This window comes from Mastigoproctus giganteus, chromosome 5 (genome assembly GCF_048544385.1).
Source record: "Mastigoproctus giganteus isolate SK-2022 chromosome 5, ASM4854438v1, whole genome shotgun sequence".
NCBI lineage: Eukaryota > Metazoa > Arthropoda > Arachnida > Uropygi > Thelyphonidae > Mastigoproctus > Mastigoproctus giganteus.
Genome location: NC_143579.1, coordinates 12,466,043 through 12,491,434, shown reverse-complemented (window position 1 = coordinate 12,491,434; position 25,392 = coordinate 12,466,043). Strand labels below are relative to the sequence as shown.

Sequence of the window (25,392 nt, the reverse complement as noted above, 5' to 3'; positions counted from 1 at the left end):
GTCTGGAGACTAGGCACCAGCGAGGTGATCTGATAGTGGTGTACAAAGCCTTGAATGGTTTGAGCATGCTCAATGCTGATGGGATACTGCCTCTTGCTTAGAGTAATCACCTGAGAGGGCATAAATTCAAATTGAGGAAAGACAGATGTAGGATAGATGTGCGGAAATTTGCCAGCGGGTAGTTGGTTGGTGGAACAGACTTCCATCGCTTGTTGTGGAAGTTAATAGCCTAAATAAAATTAAGGCTCAGCTGGACAGGTATTTTGAACGAATGGAAGGATGAAGTGGAAGGGTTATAAGCTTGCTTTCTTGAATCATATGCCTCTACTAATGCTAATGCTAAAAATGCTAATGTTCCAGGTCCTGGTGGTATTTCTCCACTTGTTTACAAAACCTGTGCTCCTGAACTTTCTCCTGTTCTTTGCCACTTTTTTCACTTTTTTATTCCAAAGGTGTTTTTCCTTCTGCTTGGAAATGTGCTGATATCCAGCCAGTTCCTAAAAAGGGTGACAAATCCCTCCCATCCAATTATCGTACCACTGCAATTACTTCAACTCTTTCTAAAGTAATGTAGAAATCAATTAACTGCCAACTCTTAAACTACCTAAAACCTTCAGTCTGATCAATGATCGCCAGTATGGATTCTGTCAATGTCGATCCACTGGTGATATTCTGGCCTATGTTACCCATTTATGGACCAATTCAATGGAAAGGTTCGGTGAAACACAAGTAGTTGCTCTTGACATCTCAAAGGCTTTCGATCGTGTTTGGCATAAAGGTCTTCTAAACAAGCTTCCATCTTATGGTTTGCCAACTGTTTTTAGTAATTGGTTATCCAGTTTTCTCTCTGATTGCTCACTGAGGGTGATGGTAGATGGCTCTCTGTCTTCTAAACTTCTCCACTAATTCCCCAATGTTCAGTTCTTTTCCCTACTCTTTTCCTCTTGTATATTAATGACCTTCTTCCATTGACTGGAAATCTTGTCCATAGTTTTGGCAATGATAGCACATTACATTCCACTTTCCATTTTGAAAAACCTTGCCCTGCTCAATCAGCTGCAACTTCTCGAATATCCGCTAACAATTCCTTAAATGCCGATCTCCAGGTAATTCTCCAGTGGGGCAAAGACAACTTAGTTGATTTCAACCCTTCTAAAACTCAGGTCTTTTCTTATATCTCGCAAAAAAGGCTTCTTCTGCTCCTATGCTTATCTTTGGTGGCACTCTGATTTCTAGGCAAAATGATATATCTCTTTTGGGGATTACCCTGACTTCTAATCTCTCTTGGCACAAGCACATTACAAATACTGCTTCCTCTGCATCTAAAAAACTGGTTTTATCTTTTGCTCTCAGTGTTACTTTTCTTCCAGAAAGCTGTTTTCACTCTGTGCAAATCGCAAATCCGCCCTACCTAGGAATATTGTTTCTACATCTGGGGGGGGGGCACCCAAATTCCATTCAGAAGAGGGCAGCTCTCCACTTGCTGTCTCATAGACATACTGTTTCTGCTGCATGCCTTTTCTACAGATACTTCCATGGGCAATGTGCTTTTGAATTGGCTTCTGTAATTCCCGCTCTCTCTTTCAAAGCCGTGCCACCACCAGCCAACATCCATTTACTGTCCAACTTGAAACTCACAGAACAAACTTTTCATCTTCCTCGTTTATTCATTCAACTGCCGTTTTCTGGACGAACCTTCATAGATATTTCCAGAAAATTACAGTCTACAGACATTCAAGTCTAATGTCAATAAATATCTTCTTTTATCTTCTCAACCTCCAACCCAAGCATGGTACTTGGGGTTTTCATAAAAAAAAAAAAAAAAAAAAAAAAGAAAGAAACATTTGAATTGAACAGTTCTAGCATCGTAATCAAGCAGTCTCCATGAATAATCTTTTCCACAAATAGCAAATTATTTAGGGACACAAAAAAAAAAACAAAAAAAACACAGATTTAATTCCATGCAGCCAAAGTAAAATTTCACAACCATAATCAAATACATTTTATCAGCTGTACTCAAAAAGGTTTATCTAAAAAACTGAGATTTCTCTTTTGCTCTTGGAAGTACTTCCTCACTCTGTACAAATCCCAAATCTGCCATACGATGGAATATTGTTCCCACATCTAGGACGGTGCCCTCGTTACCTCTTTCCTATTTCATTCAAAAGAGGGCAGTTAGGTGAATCAATGAACCATCTCTTACAAAGTCTTCCCACTCTGTCTCACAGACATTCTGTTTTTGTTGCATGCCTCTCTATAGATACTTCCATGGGCACTGTTCGTTTGAATCGGCTTCTATAATTCCCACTTTCTCTTCCAAACCACTCCGAACACATGCTGCAATCAGTCGGCATCCTTTTACTGTCCAACTTCAAACTCACAGAACCAACTTTTATTCTTTAATATTTATTTCCTCAAACTTCAGTTTTCTGGAACAACCTCCCTTCATATGTATTTCCTCAAAATTGCAATCTACAGAAATTCAAATCTAATGTCAACTAGTCTTTCATCTTCTTAAACTTCAATACACACATGATAGTAAGTACTACTGGTTTTAATACCTTTTATGTTTGGAGGTTCCAGAAAAAAAATCAGACACAGAAAATTTTCTGTCTACCATTCTCTGCTGTTCTAAAGTGACATCAAGTGGTTTGCTGGCTCATATAATGTAATTAGCAAGAGTACTTTTCACTTTGTTATAAAGTTTATAGAAAGTAATAATACAAAAAAAAAAAAAAAAAAGCAATGTTACCTTTTTTCGCATGGATTACAAGTATTAAACAGCAAATAATATGCCAAACACAGATCCTCTCTCACTTTCTCTAGTTGGTATGAACAAACAACACTGCATATAAAAAAAAAAAAAAAATATGCTTTCTACTGAAATATTGAAAAATAGCCCCTAAAAGGGGTGTATGCATTTTAGAATATGTTCCCTCATAAGAGGAGTTTTCTGCATAAGCAAGGTTCTTTTATATCAGAGGCACTGAGACTTATATTACAAAATCTAATATTGATCCAAAAATAATAAAAAGCAATCTGCAAAATTTACATTTACTATTTTGAATAGTTTATATATATTCATACATGCACACATATATACATACCAGTGGTTCAGATAATGAAATAAGTTATAGACGAGCTGCCTTTTCTCAAATCCTGGACTTTTAGGAATAAGTGCATGATATGCATTATAAAATAAATGAGGAAATCCTCCAAATAATCCTGCTATTGACAAATCAAACTCAGAATGCCCATAAAATGTTGCTGGATCAAATATCACTGTAAAACAAAAACAGTAAAAAGAAATGTGGATATTTTACTCAAAGATAAACCGATTTGTAATTATATGACAACTTTGAAAATTATTTAATGTATTACTATCTAAGCACCCTGATTATAACTACAGGCAACCCCCCCCCCATAACATGGTACTTCTACAACACAGTTTCGCTCTAACATAATTGATAAATTGCAGCAATCCTCGCAGAACATGGTACATATATAACCTAGTTTCGCTCTAACATGTTTAGAGAATTGTGGCAAACCTCACATAACATGGTATTTTTGAGCTGAAACCATGCTATTATGTTAGATGTAATTTTTCGACATTTCCATTCTTTTTTATGAATCCACACTTTAACTTGCTAGTCGTTATACAAAAAAATATTTTGTTGGGAAATCCCCATGTTAGGTTCTGTGGAAGCTACTAGACGTTTCATACCTATTAAGAAATATTGTTCAAGGTTTAGGCCTGACAATTTATGTGCATGGGATACATATAAATTGTCAGGTGACACAGAAGCCTATGGTAGATACAAGCTAGTCTGTAATCAAGTCACAAAAGAGATTAGGCAAGCGAAAGAAGATTACGAGAAATCTTTGGCAAAGGATACTAAGAAAAACAGCAAGGATCTCTTTACTTATATAAACTTTAAAAGGAAGGGAATGAATCAGATTGGTCCACTTGATATCGATGGTTTGACTGTTGATGATCCTGCTCAGATAGCAAACAAACTGAATGAGTATTTTGCATCTACATTCACACGAGGAGTTATTAAGGAAGGAAAATGCCAGAAGGTTATCAAATTGTAGCAGGGTGCTTAATGATTTTGTAATAACTCAGAGTAAAGTGGAGGAGAAACTGTTTAAGTTAAACATAAGACAGGCACCTGAATGAGATCTATCCAGTTATATTAAAGGAATCAGCAAAGGAACTAAGCCAAACACTTAGCCATAATTATGAGAGCATTCTTGGACTTAGGGGAGGTCCCCATGGACTGGAGATGTGCAAATGGATCCCCAATTCACAAAGGGGATCAAAGGGTGACACGAGTAATTACAGACCAATTAGTTTAACTTCTGTTCCGGGTAAAATAATGGAATCACTGGTTAAAGATGCATTGCAGGATCAGCTAGACAAGACTGCAGCAATAATTCAGACACAGCATGGGTTTTTTTTAAGGGAAAGTCTTGTCTGACAAATTTTATTGGATACTATGATGTAGTTGCAAAGGAACTGGTTGCAAAAAATAATTTTTATATCATATACTTGGATTTCAGGAAAGCTTTTGACACTGTTGCGCATGGAAGACTACTGTACAAATTGGAGCAGTGTGGTATTAAGGGTAAGTTGCTACAATGGAATAAAGGGTGGTAATCAATAGATGCTGCTCCTTGTGGACTAATGTTAGAGTGTCAGAGTGGAGTTCCACAGAGTTCGGTATTGGGCCCACTGTTGTTTTGTATATTTATCAATGATATTGATGAAGGTATATCAAACTTAGTGTCGAAGTTTGCAGATGATACAAAGGTTGGCAGGGATGATACAAAGGTTGTCAGGATCATAGCTTTATTGCTCAAAGAAGTAAAACCATCAACAGTAAATGAGTGTTGGAAAAATGCATGGCCAGAGTCAGTTCATTCAGGAAATATGGTTGAACTGGCAGAAAACGGAATCGGTGTGATAGTAGAACTTGCTAAGTTGATATGACTACTGAAGACATTTAAGAATTACTGATAGAAAAAGAGGCTGGCAAACAGATTTGGTGGAAATGGCATCAGAGGTAAACCAAATGAATTCAGAGGATGATAGCGCAGATGAAAATTCTGGTTCAAAATTTTACACTAAAAAGCATACACTTAGCTGAGCAATTAGAATCTTATTTTTTCGATGTAAATCCTTGACTAAAAGAACATGAAATTCAAAAGGGAGCTTCAAAACTGCTTAGCTCCATACCATACAATTTAAAAAGATATATCAAACAAAAGCAAACGATCCCAGATTACTGATTTTTTTAAAGAGATCAGAAGATGCGCAAAATCTAGATACTGCAGAAGAAAGTTCAAAAGGTGAAGATATTCTGCAACAGAGAAAACCTTCATTTGATTGTGCTCAGCGAAGAGGAAGAAAATTAAATGAACATACATTATCTGACTTATATCTATCACAGTTTGTAAGACATTTGTTCAGTTATTACTCTTTTTAATAAAAATTAAGTTTCCAATAGTTATAAAAAAAAAAGGTGAATTTTTGTTAGCTTTTGGAACGTAACCCCCCTTTTTGTACTGGTTCTTAGTCCTGTATGGCAAGATTTCATAGGAACGTAACTACGATATTATACAAGGGTTACCTGTATTTGACAGGTATTAAGTATAAATCTCAATACCTTTCAAATCACAGGATTCAAAAAATAATTTTGATATCATATACTTGGATTTTAAGAAAGCTTTAGATACTATTGCACATTATTATTATTATTATTAACTGTATGGTGCAAGGAAGCCTATGGCTTATGCTGCACCAGCCAAAAAAAAAAAAAAAAAAAAAAATTCTGAATTATCCAGAGAGAGAGAGAGCGAGCGAGAGAGAGAGAGAGAGAGAGAGAGAGAGAGAGAGAGAGAGAGAGAGAGAGAGAGAGAGAGAGAAGAAGGGAATCACCAAGAAAGGGAAGAATGATGACATCCAGCTCAGGACCCTAGGTGTGCCAAGCCCATACTCACCAGATGTGAGCCCTGCACATGGAAGACAACTGTACAAGTTGGAGCAGTATGACATTAAGAGTGAGGCTTGAAGTGGTGAAACCCAGGTTTAGTCACCAGAGCAAAGTTTCCAGCATCCCCTCCCTCTCCATCAACCCATGCATGGTACTAAGCATTACAGGTTTTGATACCTTTCATGTTTGGAGTTTTCATAAAAAAAAAAAAAAAGTTGCTACAATGGATAAAAGGAGGATTGAGTGGGAGAAAACACTCAATGGATCACTGCTCTTCATGGACTACTGTTGTTAGTGGAGTTCCCCAGGGGTCCATGTTGGGCCTATTGTTGTTTTCTGTATTTATTAATGATATTGATGAAGGTATATCAGGCTTAATGTCCAAGTTTGCAGACGATACGAAGGTTGGTAGGGTTGTTAACGGCAGTAAGGACAGTACACTACTGCAACAGGATCTAGAAAAGTTGAGCCGATGGGCTGAGGAACTGAAGTTTAACATTGACAAATGTTAAACTTCAGTTGTCACCATCCTACAATGCTATAATGGATACTGCATATGGGTAGCAGTAACCCCAGAGTAACATACCAACTGTGCAGTACTACACTCAGGGTAGTGGAGAATGAAAAAGATCTAGGGATAATAGTGCAGTCAGATGTGAAGTTTTCTGAGCAGTCCAGACAGGCAGCTTCTTGAAAGTGAGATCAGCAAAAGGGCAACTGTACAAGGAAAAATATTCTAATTTGTGGGTTACAGAGCTTAGCAACCAGGCACCTCAGAGGTGACCTGATTGAGATTTATAAGGCCCTGGGAGAGATTATTAAAATGAATGAAGGTGAAATTTTCACTGTTATAAAGAATTCCAGAACTAGAGAACATAAATTCAAATTACAAGGGAAGAGGTTTAGACTAGACTGTAGGAAGTTTTCTTTTAGCCAGCGAATCGTAGTTGAGGCTGACAGTTTGAATAAATTCACCGGTCAACTGGATGAGGAGAAAAGCAGATAATTTATATTTTCTTATCTACTTTTTTTTCTTTTTTTTTTGGCCATTGCAGCAAAAGCCTGTGGCTTCTTTGCACTATATGTCAAATACTATTAGTATGTATTTTCCTGTATTTAAAGGCAAAAAAAAAATGTAACTACATTACATATATATATATTTTTTTAAATCCTATGTTTTACTCTCTGGGAAAGTACCTCACTTTCTCTGCTCTGGTTACAGCTATGATAGATGCCATGCATTGTCTGTTGAGAGGTCAGTGCTTCTTGAGATTGCTATGGTTTCAAAGTTTTAGACAAATAGCAGATTTTTTTTTTAGTGATGGTATTGGCTTAAGAGATATTAGTAATTCTTGTTGTGTAACTGATAACAGTGCCATCTGTAATATGCCAAAGCCATGATAGCCAAAAGAAGGCTTATGTCAAAAAGAGTCTGATATTTCCATGTACCATTTTTCACTTTAGCAACACTCAGATTTCTAAACAAGATCACATATCCTTATGAGCAGAATAACCCTGAATTCTAATCTTTCTTGGCACATGCATGTCACAAATGCTGATTCCTCTGCACTAAAAACAGTAAATTTCCTCTTTTGCTCACAGTTTCTTCTAAACAGCAATTGAAAATATATAAATCACAGATCTACCCTATGGTGGAATATTGTGGGGTCCTGAAAATTGCTCTTAAACTTTTAGGAACTTTCCAAAAGAGAGAAGTCAGATTAATTAATGATTCCTCATTTACAAACTTACCCCATTCCCTACATTCCCACACAGACTTTCAGTTTCTGCTGTGTGTCTTTTCTACAGATATTTAAATGTTTTTCTGAATCAGCATCTGCAATTCCTTCTCTTTCTTCTAAACCAGTCCAACCACATGCATTAACTAATTAATATCCATTCACAGATCAACTTCTAACTCATTGAACTAACTTTTCCTCTTCTTCATTATCCCTTCTATTTCTTGGAACAACCTTTCTTCATATGTATTTCCTGAAAATACAATCTACAGAAATCCTAAATGAGATAAATTCTTTACAAAGATAACATATCTCTGGTTTATTAAATTCCACATGGAATGTTGAAACAAGGAAAAGAAAGGGAAACTGAGAAGTAGGAAAGAGTGAAAAAAGCATGACCTCCATGAAGTGCATATCAAAGGAGGTGTACCCACAGTCATTTCAAAAAATGAGGGGATGTGGGAAAACTTAAAATAAAAGTGGTGAGAAAAACACATCTCTTTTCAAAGTCATCATTGTCAATCATTGAATAAGGATGCTTGAAGAAAGAACACAGACTTTTAAAGGCTTGGTTACTGCTATAGTTTCCAAGTTTAGACAAATAACAGATTTATTTATTTTTTTAATTGATGAATTTAATTTTGTCTAAGCACCAGATTCAAGAAAATCGACAGGGGAGGGAGGAGGGTGTCTTTCAGCATGTGCGGATACTCTGATATGTATTGGGCAATGGCCAGTGCTTCCATTGTCCATAATTTATAGTCATTATTTAGTTTAACAAAAATTTTGGCATCATCCAATTGGGGCTTATGTGCATGGAGTTGGGCATACAATGAAATCTCTGTGGGAGCAGTTCTGCTATGAATGGCATAAGTGTGGAATTAATTAAGTGCACATATTAGAAACATCATTGCAGCCATACCTAACTCAGGTTGAGCCAACATATTTTGCTGGGGAGGCTGGCTGGCAATTAATAAGATAAACTATATTGTTTAGGTTGCTGATATTGTAAGAGGGTTTACTGGGATTGTTGAACATGATGCCAAAGTGAAGAAGAATAAAAAACTACTTTTATGTCAATATGCCACCCCTTTTCTATAAATGACAACTATAAATAAATGTACACTCTCCTTTGATGTGTTCTTTACAGAGTTCACACTTTTCTACCACTCAGTTTTACTTTCTTTTCTTAGTTTCAACTTTCCATATAGATTTTAAGTAATCAGGTTGGCGAGGTGAGTTTTCTTTGTAAAGAAGTTTTTATCTGTGATTGTTATTCAGATAACTAAATCTTTCAAGCTATAATTCTCTGAGTAAAATCTACACAGCGTCAAGTTCAACTTAAAGTATCTTTTGTTTTCTCACCCTTTTTAACTCACATAACAGTACTATAGGGTTACAAACAATTTGTGTTTGGGGTCAGCATAAAAAAATATAATCATAAATAAACAAATAAATATATTTTCTCACTGTGTCAACAGAGTCTGATCAAATTTCATCATAAAATAAACTGAGATGCTGCAATAAGGAACTGTTCTATAGGTGTACCAGGCTTTCTGACTGACAGACTAGAGAAGTGATACACTGGGTACACCAAGTAACCAAGAGATCGTGACATCTGTGAGTATTTTTGAGGATGTTAGCATGAACAGGTAGGCTCCTACTGGGTGAAGTAGGTCATCCACTGCTGTGCTGGGAGATGAGCCAGATCTGAATCTCTGGACTGATATTGGATGGGCTGCATGTAAGGACTTCTGAAAAAGATTGAGTGGATTGGAGGATGCTTATTGTATTGAAGACACTGTCTGCTATTTGACTGCATCTTAGATCATTAGATCTCAGAGATTTGCATCCAGATCATATCTAGTCTGCATCTACATCTTAAATTATGCATCAAATGGCTGCTCATTTAGACTCAATACATTATTCACAGCTAATATACATTCATTAATAGAGGCCATGCATTATCTGATAAGAAACCAGTGTCTTGAAACAGCTGCCAATGATGTCCTAGTTTCAGACAAATAGCATATATCCCTACCAGTTTCTAACTAACCCACTAAGTGGAAGGCACTGAATCTGGGATTGGGTAGGGGTTGAGATTTGATTTCCCCATGCAACTGCAGGATAACGTTGACTGAATCTGGGATTGGGTAGGTGGTTGAGATTTGATTTTCCCCATGCAATTGCAGGATAATGTTGACTGTGTAAACTGAAGGCTACAGCTGCCTGATGGAAGCCTAATTCAGGGAGGGAGAAGGAGATGGTGACTAAGTTAATGGAAGTCTGGGCAATCCAAGCGTCATCTATTTATGTTGTGCACTACTAGAAGATGAGACACTGAGATGTTGCACATTTCCTGAAATACAGTGACATACCACACTTTTACTGGCTGGGTCCATTTCCTAGTGGTAAGAAAGTCAGGATGCTATGCCTGTGATTTGGCCAAATATTGCATAAAACCATCTTATCAAACTGACAGCCAGAAATGAGGAACAAAAGATAACAGTAACAGTAATGGGTCCCATCACTGTATTTTAGAAACCTATGTGGCAGCACTACAACTGCTTCCTTATCTGAAGGGTTTTCGAAGGATTTGAAATTAAAGGGTTTGTGAAGACTTAAGATATTCACTTGATCCTCTCCAATAATTTCAATGAGAAAAGTGTCACCATACCCAACTCCTATTATAAACAAGCAATTGGAAGATTTTCAGCCAGACAGCAAAGAAATCAGGCAGCAGTGGCCTACCTTCAACACAGAGGAGTCCCATCTCAGTCAGCTAAAGCTATGGTTAGAAACATACAACAGTCATAATTTAAGAAATAATGATTCAGAGATATGCATTCAACTCATCTTCAGCTAACATAAAAAACATTTAAACAGGTATAGAACTTGCATACCACCAGTGCTGTAAATGATAAAAAAGAGTTTCTAGTTAAAGTCCTCAAGAAAAAGGGAAATAATCCCTTTCTCCCTTTGTCTTGAGAACATTGACTAGAAAACTCTTCTCCATTTCTTTATTATTCACAGCATTAGCAGTGCATGAGAACTAGTGCTGTTTAAACTTAAGTTTTTTAATATTAGCCACTGATGAGGAAGCCATTTGGAATACAGTCTGTCCTCGTATAGCACGATAGTTGCGTTCCTAGAAACCCTCGTGCAATGTAAAATCGTGCAATATAAACAACAGGCCCTATGGGAAAAGTAGGGTTAGGTGCCGACCAACCAAGATTGAACACACATTTGGAACCAAAACATTACCAAACACAATAAATAATCGGGTAATTTTAATCGTTATAAAATACTTACGTATTTTATAACGATTAAAATACGTAATAAAAATAATATTATATTATAATAAAGTATTTTTTACGGATAAAATACGTATTTTATTCGTAAAAAATTTATTATATTAAATAAAATAGTCGTAATAAAATACTTACGTATTTTATAATACAGTAAACCCCCGCTATTCGCGGGGGTTACGTTCCTGAGAAATGTCGCGAATACTGAGTTATGGCTCCCATAGTAATAAAGGGGTTCCGTTCCAAAGTATGAAATATATAAGAAAAACTAGTCAAAAATTTTGTCTATGTATGTATTATATGTACCTTCATAATATGACTATGTACATAGACAGTACATAGTGAAATGCAAGCATATGGCATCGAAATGAAAATAAGAAACAATTTAATATTAAATGTAATATTTATTAGAAATTTCAAACCAGCGCCTTTGCTAGCAAAAAAAAACGTCCCGCCAGTGCTATCACCAGTTTCGCTAAAGAGTTTTGCCTTTTCGCGAATGATGAGTGAACTTAACGGAATTTTATTTCGAGTTCGGTCTTCTATCCACAGATTTAAAGCCTTTTCCATTTTTTCTAATTTAACATCACAAGTTACAGAGCAAATTTTTGAAGCAATTAGCGCGTTTTCACGGACACTACGGCGGATTTTTTCTTCCGATTTCTTGATTGATCGTACCGTTGACTCATTGATTTTATAATGTTTTTCCACTGAGGAGACACTTTCACCATTAGAAATTTTGTCTAATAACTCAATTTTATTCGCTAATGTTATCACCTTCTTTGATATTTTCACATTTCTCTTTTTATTCGTAGCCATATTTTTGTAGGGGTTAGAAAGAATTTGTCCACAATAAAGTCACTTTCTTCCGTTAACACACTCGAAAAACTCTGTTTTAACACTGCAAAACGGTAGATTTATCACTTTTGGAAGCATATCAATTTATAAATTGATAAATTTATTGTTTATAAGCATATAAATTAAAAGTAAACGACGAAACCTTCCATGACTAACACATACTGAACAAGGATTACCGAGAAACATCCACGCTCGCGATTTTTTCACCGCTCTCCCCCACCCACTGAGCCTGTTTTGACCGGGAAAGATAATTTTAGCCGCGCCCATGTTTTTTATGGCGGAAAATATTCACGGCGCTTTAAAATTCACATTTTTTTAGGTTTCATTTTATATTAAATCGGCGATCGCGAATACGCGAAACCGCGAATACAGATACCGCGAATAGCGGGGGTTTGCTGTACGTAAGTATAAATTATAATACGTAAGTCGTAATAAAATATTGCTAATGCTTTTGCTTCTATCGTAAGCAAACTTGCTTTTTGTTTGATTTTCTATCCAAAGAGATGACAGCCGTTCCATCTCTTCCAATTCCTTTGTGTATTAATCTAATGGATTTTAATTACACTTTGAGTTGTTCCCGCTATGAAAGTTGTTTTTATTTTCTCTGCATTCTTTGTAATTCTCCGCGTTGCCTCATTTAGGTCTGTAGCACGTGCAATATCACATGGTCTTTCATTTCGCTCAAAGCATTTCACAATTTCATATTTTTTCTCTATCGACAGAAGCGGACTGGCCATAAGCCTTACGGGAGAAACCACGGTGGGCCGGAGGCCGGTGTGATTTTGGCCATAAACCGTAGTATGAGGCCACTATAAATTTTCCCGGGTAAGAATTTTTGACCCAGTCCGCCTCTGTTTATCGTTATTGCTTTTTTTTTTCTCTCTCTGAATCTGCAGTGTCTTCGCCAGGACGCTTCCTTTTCACACCTTTTAAGTATTTTACTAAGTTTTATGGAATAAAGCGCAATTACAAACGAGGTGGCACGCTTGATACACAGAGACAAAGCTGCGCGCATGTAGCAACTGAATAAACAACACCGTAAAGGCCGAGATACACTATTAACACCTCACATTTTACTAAAGCACATTTCTGGGGGTTACTACCATAAAACAATAAAAACAATTTCCAGTTGCGTTTCTGCTAGTGGAATCTGTTATAAACTGGTAGTAAACTCCATCTAATTGCATTTGCGATTATATCGATAGCTGGAATTGTTGGTTTTTACGTTATTATGGCGAAATGTGTTTCCCCTTCACTGATATAAAACACATAAATACATTTTCAGAATCTTCTTCGTTCCTATCGTGTTGCGTTCAGTTGGGGTGATTCCGCATTCGACTGCCATTTCTTGTAAACACAAAGGCGAATCGTGTATAAGCGAATTCGGTTCGTGTTATATAAGATAACGTTCCCCTATTTATAAATCGTGTATGATCGAATTCGTGTAATGCAAACACGTGTTATACGAGGACCGACTGTATTACATATTTTTATTTATTAAACTATTCTAAATTTTAATGTTGCACTCAGTGCAGCATGGTCTCTTTTAACATTTTGTTATGTGATAATGAGTTATAATACTAATACAGAAAAGTAGCAATAAGGGTACAATGAAAGATGACACCATAACACTTGCTAATGAAATATAGCAAGTGTTATTGAGAGACAAAGACCAATAGATTGACAGTAGCCACTGGCAGAGGTGAAAGAGATTCTTGCACTGCTTCTATTAGAATGAGCAGAAGCCTGAAAAACAAAATGCATGGTATTTCAGAGACTGCTGGGAGCCATTGCGGTACAAGTAAACACATGGGTTGTGTTAGGGTAGCTAAGAATAGAAACAGGTGCAAGTATACTTGCGTGTACACCAATGCTAGGAGTTTAGTAAATAAATTTGATGAATTTGAGGTATTGCTCAAAACATCAAAGGCAGATATTGTTAGGATATCAGAGACGTGGTGTCACACAGATATAAGGGATGCAGAACTGCAATTTGGGGAGTACAACTTCTACAGAAAGGATAGACAGGATAGGAAGGGGGGAGGGGTTATGCTATTAGTTAAGAAACACATAAAAACCAAGGAAGTGAAGCCAGTCGACATCGCCGGACAGTGCAGTGTTGAGTCAGTTTGGTGTGACATAAGCATTGGGAGATCAAAATTGAGAGTAGGAGTGTGCTATAGGCCTAATGACTCTGATGAGTATAATAAGGAACTGTACAGGGAAATAGAGTGGGACAGTAAATCAGAGAGTCTTATAATGGGAGATTTTAATTTCCCAGATATTGACTGGAATTTGGGGGCTGGTTACTCACACACTAGCAGGGCTTTTGTGGATTTATTGGATGATTGTTTTCTACATCAGCATGTTCGGGAGGCAACTAGAGGGAGTAATACTCTTGATTTGATTATCAGCAGTGATTCTTCATGCATTAAGAATCTGCAGATAAATGAACCACTAGGTGGCAGTGATCACAGTGTGCTGAAGTGGGATTTACTCAAAGAGGTAACTACCATTAGGGGTAAAGGGAAGGGTTATTGCTTCCGTAAAGGCGACTACGATGGACTGAGACAGTATTTAAATTCTATACAGTGGGACCAACTGATGATGTTACCAACAGCAAATTCAAAATGGGAAGCATTCAAAGAACTTATCTTGGAAGCTACTAGGCTTTACATACCAACTAAGAAATATTGTTCAAGGTTTAGGCCAAAATGGATGTCAGATGAACTAATGAGGCATATGGCAGAGAAGAAAAATGCATGGGATACTTACAAATTAACACATGACACAGAAGCCTATGATAGATACAAGTTGATATGCAACCAAGTTACAAAGGAGGTTAGGTAGGCGAAGGCAGATTACGAGAAATCCTTGGCAAGGGATGCAAAGAAAAACAGGAAAGAGTTCTTTACTTATGTAAACTCTAGAAGGAAGGGGATGAATCAGATTGGTCCACTTGATATTGATGGGTCAACTGTTGATGATCCTGCTCAGGTAGCTAACAAACTAAATGAATATTTTGCATCGACATTCACACATGAGGAGTTATTCAGCAAGGGGAATGCCAGAGGTGTATTCAACTGCATCGACATTCACACATGAGGAGTTATTCAGCAAGGGGAATGCCAGAGGTGTATTCAACTCTAGCAGTAAGCTACAGAATCTTGAAATAACTGGGAGTAAAGTGGAGGAGAAACTGTTGAAGATAAACACAAGAAAGGCACCCGGGGTGGATGGGATCTATCCAGTTATATTAAAGGAGGCAGCAAAGGAAGTAAGCAAACCCTTAGCCATAATTATGAGAGCTTCCTTGGACTCAGGGGAGGTACCCATAGACTGGAAATGTGCAAATGTGACCCCAATTCACAAAGGAGGATCAAAGGCTGACACAAGTAATTATAGACTTGTGAGCTTAACTTCTGTTCCAGGAAAATTAATGGAGGCACTGGTTAAAGAAGCACTGCAGGATCATTTAGACAAGACTTCAGTTATAGCTCAGACACAGCATGGTTTTGTTAAGGGGAAGTCTTGCCTGACCAACTTGATTGGATACTATGATGCAGTCACAAAAGAACTGGATGCAGGGAATAACTTTGATATTATATACTTGGATCTTAGAAAGGCTTTTGATAATGTTGCACATGGAAGACTGCTACACAAATTGGAGCAGTGTGACATTGGAGGCAAATTGCTGCTATGGATAAAGGGGTGGTTGAGGGGGAGAAGACAGAGAGTGGTAATCAATGGACCCTGCTCATCGTGGACTAATGTTATTAGTGGAGTCCCTCAGGGCTCAGTGTTGGGTCCATTATTGTTTTCTGTATTTATAAATGATACTGATGATGGTATATCAAGCTTAATGTCCAAGTTTGCAGATGATACAAAGGTTGGCAGGGTTGTCAAGGACTCTACTGACACTATGCTGCTGCAACAGGATCTGGAAAGGTTGAGCAGATGGGCTGAGAGGTGGCAAATGAAGTTTAACATTGACAAATGTAAAGTACTACACATGGGAAACAGCAACCCCAGAGCAACGTATCAACTCTGTGGTACTACACTGACAGTGGTAGAGAATGAAAGGGACTTGGGGGTGGTTGTGCAGGCAGATATGAAGTTCTCTGAGCAGTGCAGACGGGCTGCAAGAGTAGCTCATGGAGTATTGTCAATGATATACAGGAATTTTTCCAGCAGGGATAAGGAGGTGATTATTCCATTGTATAAGGCAATGGTCAGGCCACACCTAGAGTACTGTATACAGGTCTGGAGGCCTCATTTCAAGAAGGATGTAGAGCTGCTGGAACGAGTACAGAGAAGGGCAACAAGATTAGTGAATGGAACAAATGGGTGCTCTTACGAAGAAAGGCTAAGTTTTGCAAATTACAGTGTCTGGAGACTAGGCACCAGCGAGGTGTATAAAGCCTTGAATGGTTTAAGCATGCTCAATGCTGATGGGATTCTTCCTCTAGCTCAGAAAAATCACCTGAGAGGGCATAAATTCAAATTGAGGAAAGACAGATGTAGGATAGACGTGCGGAAATTTGCCTTTAGTCAGCGGGTGGTTGGTTGGTGGAACAGACTTCCATCCCTTGTGGTGGAGGTTGATAGCCTAAATAAGTTTAAGGCTCAGCTGGACAGGTATTTTGAACGAACAGAGGGGTGAAGTGGAAGTGGATTTTTTTTTTTTTTTTTGGCTGATGCTGCATAAGCTTGCTTTCTTGCATCAAATGCCTCTACTAATGCTAATGCTAATATAAATAACATTACTGGCATCATCAAAATCAACACACTAAAAAAGTATCAAAGTAATGAGAAATTAGTGAGTTCTGTGGATAGCACAGCGACTAAGTTCACGTTGAAATCTGATGTCAATATGTCATTAATGACAAGGTGTTAAAAAAATGAAGCAATAGCGGGAACCTCAAAAATACACTTACTTTACATTAACAGCTGGAAATTAATTAATGTTATCAGTTAAAAAACACAATCAAAAATCACAATGGAACTACCTGGTTCATCTTTAAGTTCTGCTACATTTCCACTCCACAGGTCTCCATGCAATAATGATGGCTTTATTTCAACATTTCTGAAAAAACCTGATAGCTTCAGCTGTAGTTCAGACCATAGCTGAACAGCTTGTCTGTCACCATATTTCTCCTCTGCTAGCTGAATCTGATGTTGAAGACGTTGGCGCGAAAAAAATGTCTGTACAAGGAAAGGTTTATTAAAATACAATATTATTACTAAAAGCCAAAGATGAAACATTTATTTATTATTGATTTTAGAGTTGATATTCAAGTAAATTAAAAGGAATTTACTACTTCTGTATTAGAAAAGAGCAGCAGAAATTTAAATAAATAATGGCTTTTTTTTTAATAATTCTGAGATATAGATAACATTAGAAAAAATTTCGGTATAACAAAATGTTTCTTGTTCCCTAGAAGAGTTTGTTATAATTGAATATTACTGTATTTGCTTTTGTTCTGTTAATTCTCCTGGGTAACTCTTACATTATTCTCTTGACATGACTGGAAGCATTTCTGAAACTTTTATTGATATCAATTTTAGTACCCTCTAATTACACAGCTGTAATTTCTCTAAACATCCAAAATATCTCTTTTTCAGTGAGGTTTTGAAACTTGGGAATAGAAAGAAATCAGGAGGGCATTGAGAATATTCTATCTGAAGAATCAGTTTTTCTGTTACAACCTGCTTCAAATACAGTGTGAGTTCACATTCACATAATACAGCTCACCTTACTAACAATTTAGTATTAGTAGTGATAAATGAGTAAGACAGCTAGTTTATCAGCATCAGCCAAAAAAATAAAATAAAATAACAACACTTTTCATCCCCTCTGAGAGTCTGCCTTGAATTTATTCATTCAGAGTATCCATTTTCACTCCACCAGATGGAAGCCTGTTCCAACAATCAACTGAGAAAGTCTGAGCAAGAGGAAAAATTCCATCAGTATCCTTCCTCTTGTTCAGACTGCTGTCATAAGATGCCAGATTAAGAACTGGATCTTGACCTGGCATCTCTTTAAACTTGTCTTTTCAAGACACTACTCATGCCTTACAAAGGAAAACAAATCATTCACAATGAGATATAACATTGTTACAGTACTTTTGCATGGGGTAACTTGAATAGAACACATTTTGTTAGATTACAGAACAAACAATATTGACTAGAACTGGCTTAATAAGAACATCAGAAGCAAGGAAACATCACCAATAAACTTGAATCAAATTTTAGAATAATAAAATAATGCCAATTATATTACTTCCTGCAGAGTTCTTATTCAATGTCCAATCCAATTGGAATTGAATTATTCAATTCAATCCAAGGTATTTATCACCATATTATAGGTGATGAATTTAGAATTCGTGACCAGTGCTATGCAACATGTTATATGTGAAATTGAATGCTTTGAAAGCAAAACTCAATGAATTAGCATACAGGTAAATAGCTACAAGAATCCATCCCATATCATTGCTTTAATCTCCACAGTTTTAATGCAAATTTACCTAGAAAAAAAGAGTAATATCTTTTAAGTTTAGCAATGATAACTTTATAGCTTTAACTGAAACAAACCTGTCTGAAATTTCTTAGAGAAACATCTTTGTATACACAGTGAATATAAATTCTTCCCTCCATTCCAAATGAGTTACAGAAGAAAGGCAGATAAAGAATTGGCACTTCTTTAGGCTACCATCATAGATACAACTCCACATTTCTCCATATTAGTTGCCAAAAAAAGAAGAAACACTTCTTCATGGCCAGCACCATATATGCTGACCAGTATAAATCCCTATACACTTCTTATAACAATTTGTAACTTTTGGTGAAAGTTTTCTCAATTTAAAAAGGAATTTCAGGTTGATACACTGTTCAATAAACTTCTCGCTAAACACGCCTACATTTCTAAAACAAAAATCTAGAGATTATGGAAAGAAGAATAGCAAAATTCACATTAAGATGCCAGAATATTACGTAATACATTATTTAAATCACATAATTTACATCAGTTTATAATTTCTTACATAAATGTTAGAGAAAAACAACATATGCACTAGCAGTGTTGCTTTATAACTTAATTAGTGTTATGGCAACCTCAATGTCATTATAATAGCTTTGGAAATCATTTGGAAAGTTCTGATGGCTTTTTTTTTAGTTTAAGTTAAAAAGTGCGGATTTTACTAGAAGTTTTCCTCTCTGCAAACAGGCAATCCTGCCCTTAACACACACAGTTACTGATATATAAACACATACTGAAGGCATTGGAGGAAATGGAAAACCACTGCATTTAATCTCTATAAATTCTCAGGATTAAAAACTTGCCTTCGGGCATAATCTCACAATCATCAATGCTATGAGTGCTCCTGAAAAAAAAAAACATATATATCCACTATCGTTATCAATGCACAGACATAATATGGGACAGAAGTCATCTCATACCATATAAATAGGTGCATTATGATCAAAGTAGTTAATGCACAAAGGAATCTCCAACTGACCAACTATCCTAATGATTTCATCAAGTTGTTGTTTGATTTTTAGGAGCATTAGCAACTAAGGCCATATTGCTCCGGGGATATGCAGTGGTCATTCCCTGACCTTTCTGTATACTCCGTATTTGGTGGTCACGGGCTCGAACCCCGGTCTAATCAAGAAGCATGTGCTACGCACTGCTGCTCCTGCCCACCTGGCTACGGAGGCACCATTTCATCAAGTGAGAGAAGTGGGTGGAGATACAAACATATATGGATTAAAGTTGGTCCATTTATGGGATTTCTTCTTCCAGACATTTAAATCCAGTTTTGAGTGGATTTAAATGTGTGGATATTATAGTGTGTGTGTGTGTGTGTAGAGCAGTGTTTCCCAAACTTTTTTAGTCAAGGAACACTTTTCATCTCACAACATATTAGCATTTTAGCATTAGCATTAGTAGAGGCATTTGATGCAAGAAAGCAAGCTTATGCAGCATCAGCCAAAAAAAAAAAAAAAAAACCACTTCCACTTCACCCCTCTGTTCGTTCAAAATACCTGTCCAGCTGAGCCTTAAACTTATTTAGGCTATCAACTTCCACGACAAGGGATGGAAGTCTGTTCCACCAACCAACCACCCGCTGGCTAAAGGCAAATTTCCGTACGTCTATCCTACATCTGTCTTTCCTCAATTTGAATTTATGCCCTCTCAGGTGTTTATTCTGAGAGAGAGGAAGAATCCCATCAGCATTGAGCATGCTCAAACCATTCAAGGCTTTATACACCTCTATCAGATCACCTCGCTGGTGCCTAGTCTCCAGACACTGTAATTTGCAAAACTTAAGCCTTTCTTCGTAAGAGCACCCCTTTGTTCCATTCACTAATCTTGTTGCCCTTCTCTGTACTCGTTCCAGCAGCTCTACATCCTTCTTGAAATGAGGCCTCCAGACCTGTATACAGTACTCTAGGTGTGGCCTGACCATTGCCTTATACAAGGGAATAATCACCTTCTTATCCCTGCTAGAAAAATTCCTATATATCATTGACAATACACCATGAGCTACTCTTGCAGCCCGTCTGCACTGCTCAGAGAACTTCATATCTTCCTGCACAACCACCCCCAGGTCCCTTTCATTCTCTACCACTGTCAGTGTAGTACCACAGAGTTGATACGTTGCTCTGGGGTTGCTGTTTCCCATGTGTAGTACTTTACATTTGTCAATGTTAAACTTCATTTGCCACCTCTCAGCCCATCTGCTCAACCTTTCCAGATCCTGTTGCAGCAACATAGTGCCAGTAGTGTCAGTAGTATATTCACGGAACACTTACGAAACACAAGTTTAGCGGGAGCCAAAGAACTGTTTGCTAATATTTTATTACATATGACGCACTGTGCATCAGGAGCATCTTTATTTCCAACACATGTAAAGCCAAAATTCAAATAACTGTCATTATACAGGCTGGCCACGATTAACCCGATTAATTCATCCAGGAAACGCATTGCGCAAAACGGAAACGTGTTAATCGAATATAATTTTTAAAAATACCTTTTAAATAACTTTTTAACTCTATACAATGTAAATATAATGAAAATAATTATGGAATTAAATGTTTATTGCATAAAACAGCGGTTCCCAAACTGTGCACTGCGGAATATTTTAAATTTTCGATCGATGGAAGCACAGAAATACTCGACATCTGTTGGACTACTAGCTCAAGGTAGTTCACAGTTTCAACATTTCTTATTAAGTTGTTTGGACCTAACTACTAAATGGAACTGTTAGGTATTTCTTTTGGTCTAAGTGCGCCGTGAAAAAATTACTGAGCCACTAAGGGCGCCGTGAACCGAGAAAGTTTGGGAACCTCTGACATAAAATACACAATGAAGAAATGACTGTTGTGGAAATATTTGAACAGTGTTGACTTTCTCTTTTCATCAATCAATTTCCGATAGCCGACAATCTTCTCTGGGTCCTGGCGAAATAAATATCGCCGAGAACCTCACACCTTTTGTTTGAGGTTCTCTGCGATACGAAAGATTTCATCTAGTTCTTTTACTGTTATCTCCTTCGCAGTAACATTTTCATCTGGCTCATTTAAAAATTAGAATTTTAAATGAAAGTGTGCATTGACTTTATTAGCGGATGGAACACACCGAGGCGGGCAGCAGGCAAACGTGTGTTTATTGCCCATCCGACACGCGGTAAGCTTAATGCGCGATTCAAATCTTTTTCAACTATCACAAAAAAAAAAGATTGCGTTAACTGGATATTTGTGAAATGAATTGAGAAGTGTTTGGGAGGTTTAGATCTTTTCGCAGATAAGCTTACTGTATGAGTTTGACAATTCGTGATGTATTCATTAGTAAGGAAAAGGTGGGGGGGAGCATGCTGTATGAAGTAATGAAATTTTTGGATATGGCATACACGTGGTAAGAATATACCCAGATCCTTGACATAACATGGCCTCGACAATGCTCCCCGCATACACACTACTCGGACTCCCTCCAGTCACTATCTGGCAGAGTAGAGGTAGCAAGATTATACACTAGCTGATCCAGAAGCCTCCTAGAGAGTTACCAATAGGTTCAGTCCGGTGTACTAACTAGTGGCCGGCCTGCGAATACCGTTTTAGAGCTGTACCCTGGAAATGTAAGGAATATTGGATCTCACCACAACGTTCATCATAACCTCAAAAGTCATCAATCATACTGCATGATGGAAGAGATAGGGAAGGGTTGACCGGAACTTAGCTCTAGAGACTAAACATGGGTTCCGCCACTTCAAGCTTCTAATAAGCAAAGTGGTGGTGACCACACCCGGCATCATCAGATGTTCCATTGTAACGTTTTTGTATATTAATGTCAGCTGATGGAGGGACCCATTATCCCGATATAGTTTGTATATTTGTAAATAGTTTAGTATTTTGTAAATATTTTAGATATTTGTATAATCTGTAAATATTCTAAATATTTATATAGTTTGTAATTATTTTAGTCCTGCTCTTTCAGATGCAACAATATTCCTCATGCATTATGGAACCCGAAGCAAAAGGACCTATGTAAATGCAGGTAAATAATTACATAGTGATATTTATTCGACCTTGAGAATACCACGTGGTGGGGTAGCCAATGGAAGAAGAGGAATGCGGGTTACATGGTACAAGTGGACAGGGAAATTATGTCACTACAAATGCACAGGTAAATAATTGCATAGGTCATTTCCTGATTAGATATCAATCAGTGCATTTCGACAGGTTTGTCTTTTATGTAGAAGAGATTTGACTTACTCTGTCATAACTCTACATTTTATGCAGAAAAGCCAATGGGATTAAAGCGAGCAAAATGAGCAGGGGGCAAAGCCCCCTAGTTTTTTATTACTTTTATTTATTTATTTTTGCTGATGCAAAAAAGTATGCATCCTTGCATCATTTGGCCTTACTAATACTAACTTGTTAAAATAAAAAATATTTCAACCAATGAAACAGGGTGATTCCATGTCAAGTGGCCTAATTTTGAAGATGGTCCCTGCTTGACCATCTTCAATTTTGTTGAAACTTGGTGGAGATGTTTAAACAGGTTTCCAAAGAAGCAGTGCAAAAATTCAGTTCAAAATATAGTATGTTTGAGGCACCAGCACCTTTTATGAGGAGGTCACTTGTGTTACACAGAGCAAATTACAAAAAAATTTCAAAGTTTTAAGTGTTAGGTTGCTTTTGGCAAAGAATGCAAAAATTTTGGTGTCCAGGCTCAAAAACCTTCACATTTTTTACAATGTGGTCTAAAACTGGCACCAAAAATTTGTCGCAACAAATTTAAGCAAGTCTTTTGAAAGTCATACTTTGAAATAAAAACCTTTGGTACCTTCTTCTTTGAGCATTCCATTTAACATTTGCATGAATTCAGCCTAACTAAATATAAGCTCTTATACTTGTCTGCTGGCTGAGATATTTTCCTTCAAAGATAGACTCAAAATTGATAGTCAATTTTGACCTACCTTAGGGGCAAATATCTTAAATCTTCAATCATATAAAAAACAAATTTTCATAAACTTCTCATTATTCCTATTTACTTATTACAATGGTGAAGGGAAAGCGACCAATGTAAAGTGCAAGTGGTGGTAGTGCCAGAAAACGAAACAAAACTGATTTAGAAATGAAGATGAAAATGTATAAGAAGTATGAAGCAGGACAAAGTTTGTCATCTATTGCATGGAAATTAGATCTCGCTGCTTCAACAGTAAATACTATTTTAAAGGTATAAAAGAACATGTCAAAGGATCAATGCACTTAAGATCAACAGCGATCACAAAACAGCGTTCAGGTGCTATATCGAAGATGGAACAGCTGTCAATAATATGGATGGAAAATCAGATTCAGAAATTAGTGCCCCTGAGTCTAATGACCATTCAAGCAAAAGCAACAAGCATTTATATACATAAGTACGGTGAACTCCAACCCAAGTTCATGGCAAGCAACAGGTGGTTTAATAGGTTCAAGCATTGTGCTGGTTTCCACAATGTTAAAGTATGTGGTGAAGTTGTCAGTGCCGATTCTGCAGTTGCAGAGAAATTTTGTGATGTGTTGGAAAAAATTATTGATTAAGGTGGCTATTCAACGGAGCAAATTTTTAACATTGACGAGACTGCTTGTATTAGAAAAAAATGCCGAATCGAACATACTTTGCCAAAGAGAAAAAGACAATGCCAGGTTTCAAAGCTCCTAAAGATAGGGCCATATTCTTACTTGGGGCTAACGCAGCGGGAGATTATAGATTAAAACCACTGCTTGTGTGCCATTTTGGAAATCTCATGCATTTAAGGGCATCAATAAAGCCACCCTACCCGTGCATTTCTGATCGAACCAGAGAACATGGATAACACTATCTCTCTTTGAGGATTGGTTTAAATGCTGCTTCATTCCCAAGGTTGAAAATTAATGTAAAGACAATGATGTTCCTTTCAAAATTTTGCTTCTGGGTGATTCCATGTCAAGTGGCCTAATTTTGAAGATGGTCCCTACTCTACCATCTTCAATTTTGTTGAAACTTGGTGTAGATGTTTAAAAAGGTTTCCAAATAATCTGTGCACAAATTCAGTTCAAAATATAGTACACTTGAGGCACCAGCACCTTTTTTGTGGAGGTCACTTGTGTTACGTGGAGCAAATCACAAAAAATTTTCAAAGTTTTAAGTGTTACTGTTGCACAACATTGAGAGGTAGTGCTCTGAAACTTGGTATACCTAATTAACTTTTGGCAGAGAATGCAAAACGTTTGGTGTCCAGACTCAAAAACCTTCACATTTTTTATAATGCGATCTAAAAGTGACACCAAATATTTGTTGCAACAAATTTAAGTAAGACTTTTGAAAGTCTCAACTTTGAAATAAAAACCTTGATACCTTCTTCTTTGGGCATTCCACTTACCAACTACACAAAATCAGCCTAACTAAATATCAGCTCTTATACTTGTTTTCTGGCTGAGATATTTTCCTTCAAAGATTGACTCAAAATTCAAATTTGACCTATCTTAAGGGGCAAATATCTCAATTCTCTTGTTTTTGCCACCACTGGAAAGAGCAGAGTTTCAGCTACAAGGATCATGGTTCATCTGTTTTGTGACTTTGCACTTAAGGCCTTAAAATTAAGCCTAAACAACAAGTAGTTTTATGTGCCATATTGTTATTTTGTGAGATCTTTTTTGTTGCAGAACACTTCCTTAATCCTGCCTAATGTTTAGAATAATCTAGAAATAGGGTATATTCAAGAATTCTGGAATATTCTAGAAGAATACCCAAGAATTATAGAATATTCTAGAATTATGGAATCGTATACTTGGATTTCAGGAAAGATTTTGACACTGTTGCGCATGGAAGACTACTGTACAAATTGGAGCAGAATGGTATTAAGGGTAAGTTGCTACAATGGATAAAAGGATGGTTAAGTGGGAGAAGACAGAGGGTGGTAATCAATGGGTGCTGCTCTTCGTGGACTAATGTTATTAGTG

General features: G+C 37.0%; 1 protein-coding gene across 5 annotated transcripts in view; it reads right to left on the bottom strand.

Annotated features, from left to right (window-relative positions):
- Positions 1-25,392, bottom strand: part of LOC150085175 (ketosamine-3-kinase-like) — a 143,619-nt gene that overhangs the window by 54,295 nt on the left and 63,932 nt on the right. For all 5 annotated transcript variants that reach the window (XM_090373068.1, XM_090373064.1, XM_090373066.1 and 2 more), the window contains exons 6-7: positions 16,911-17,106; positions 3,108-3,282 (exon numbers count right to left, since the gene is read on the bottom strand). In XM_090373068.1, the coding sequence (XP_090229194.1) occupies positions 3,108-3,282; positions 16,911-17,106 (371 nt within the window). The remainder of the gene's footprint in view (positions 1-3,107; positions 3,283-16,910; positions 17,107-25,392) is intronic.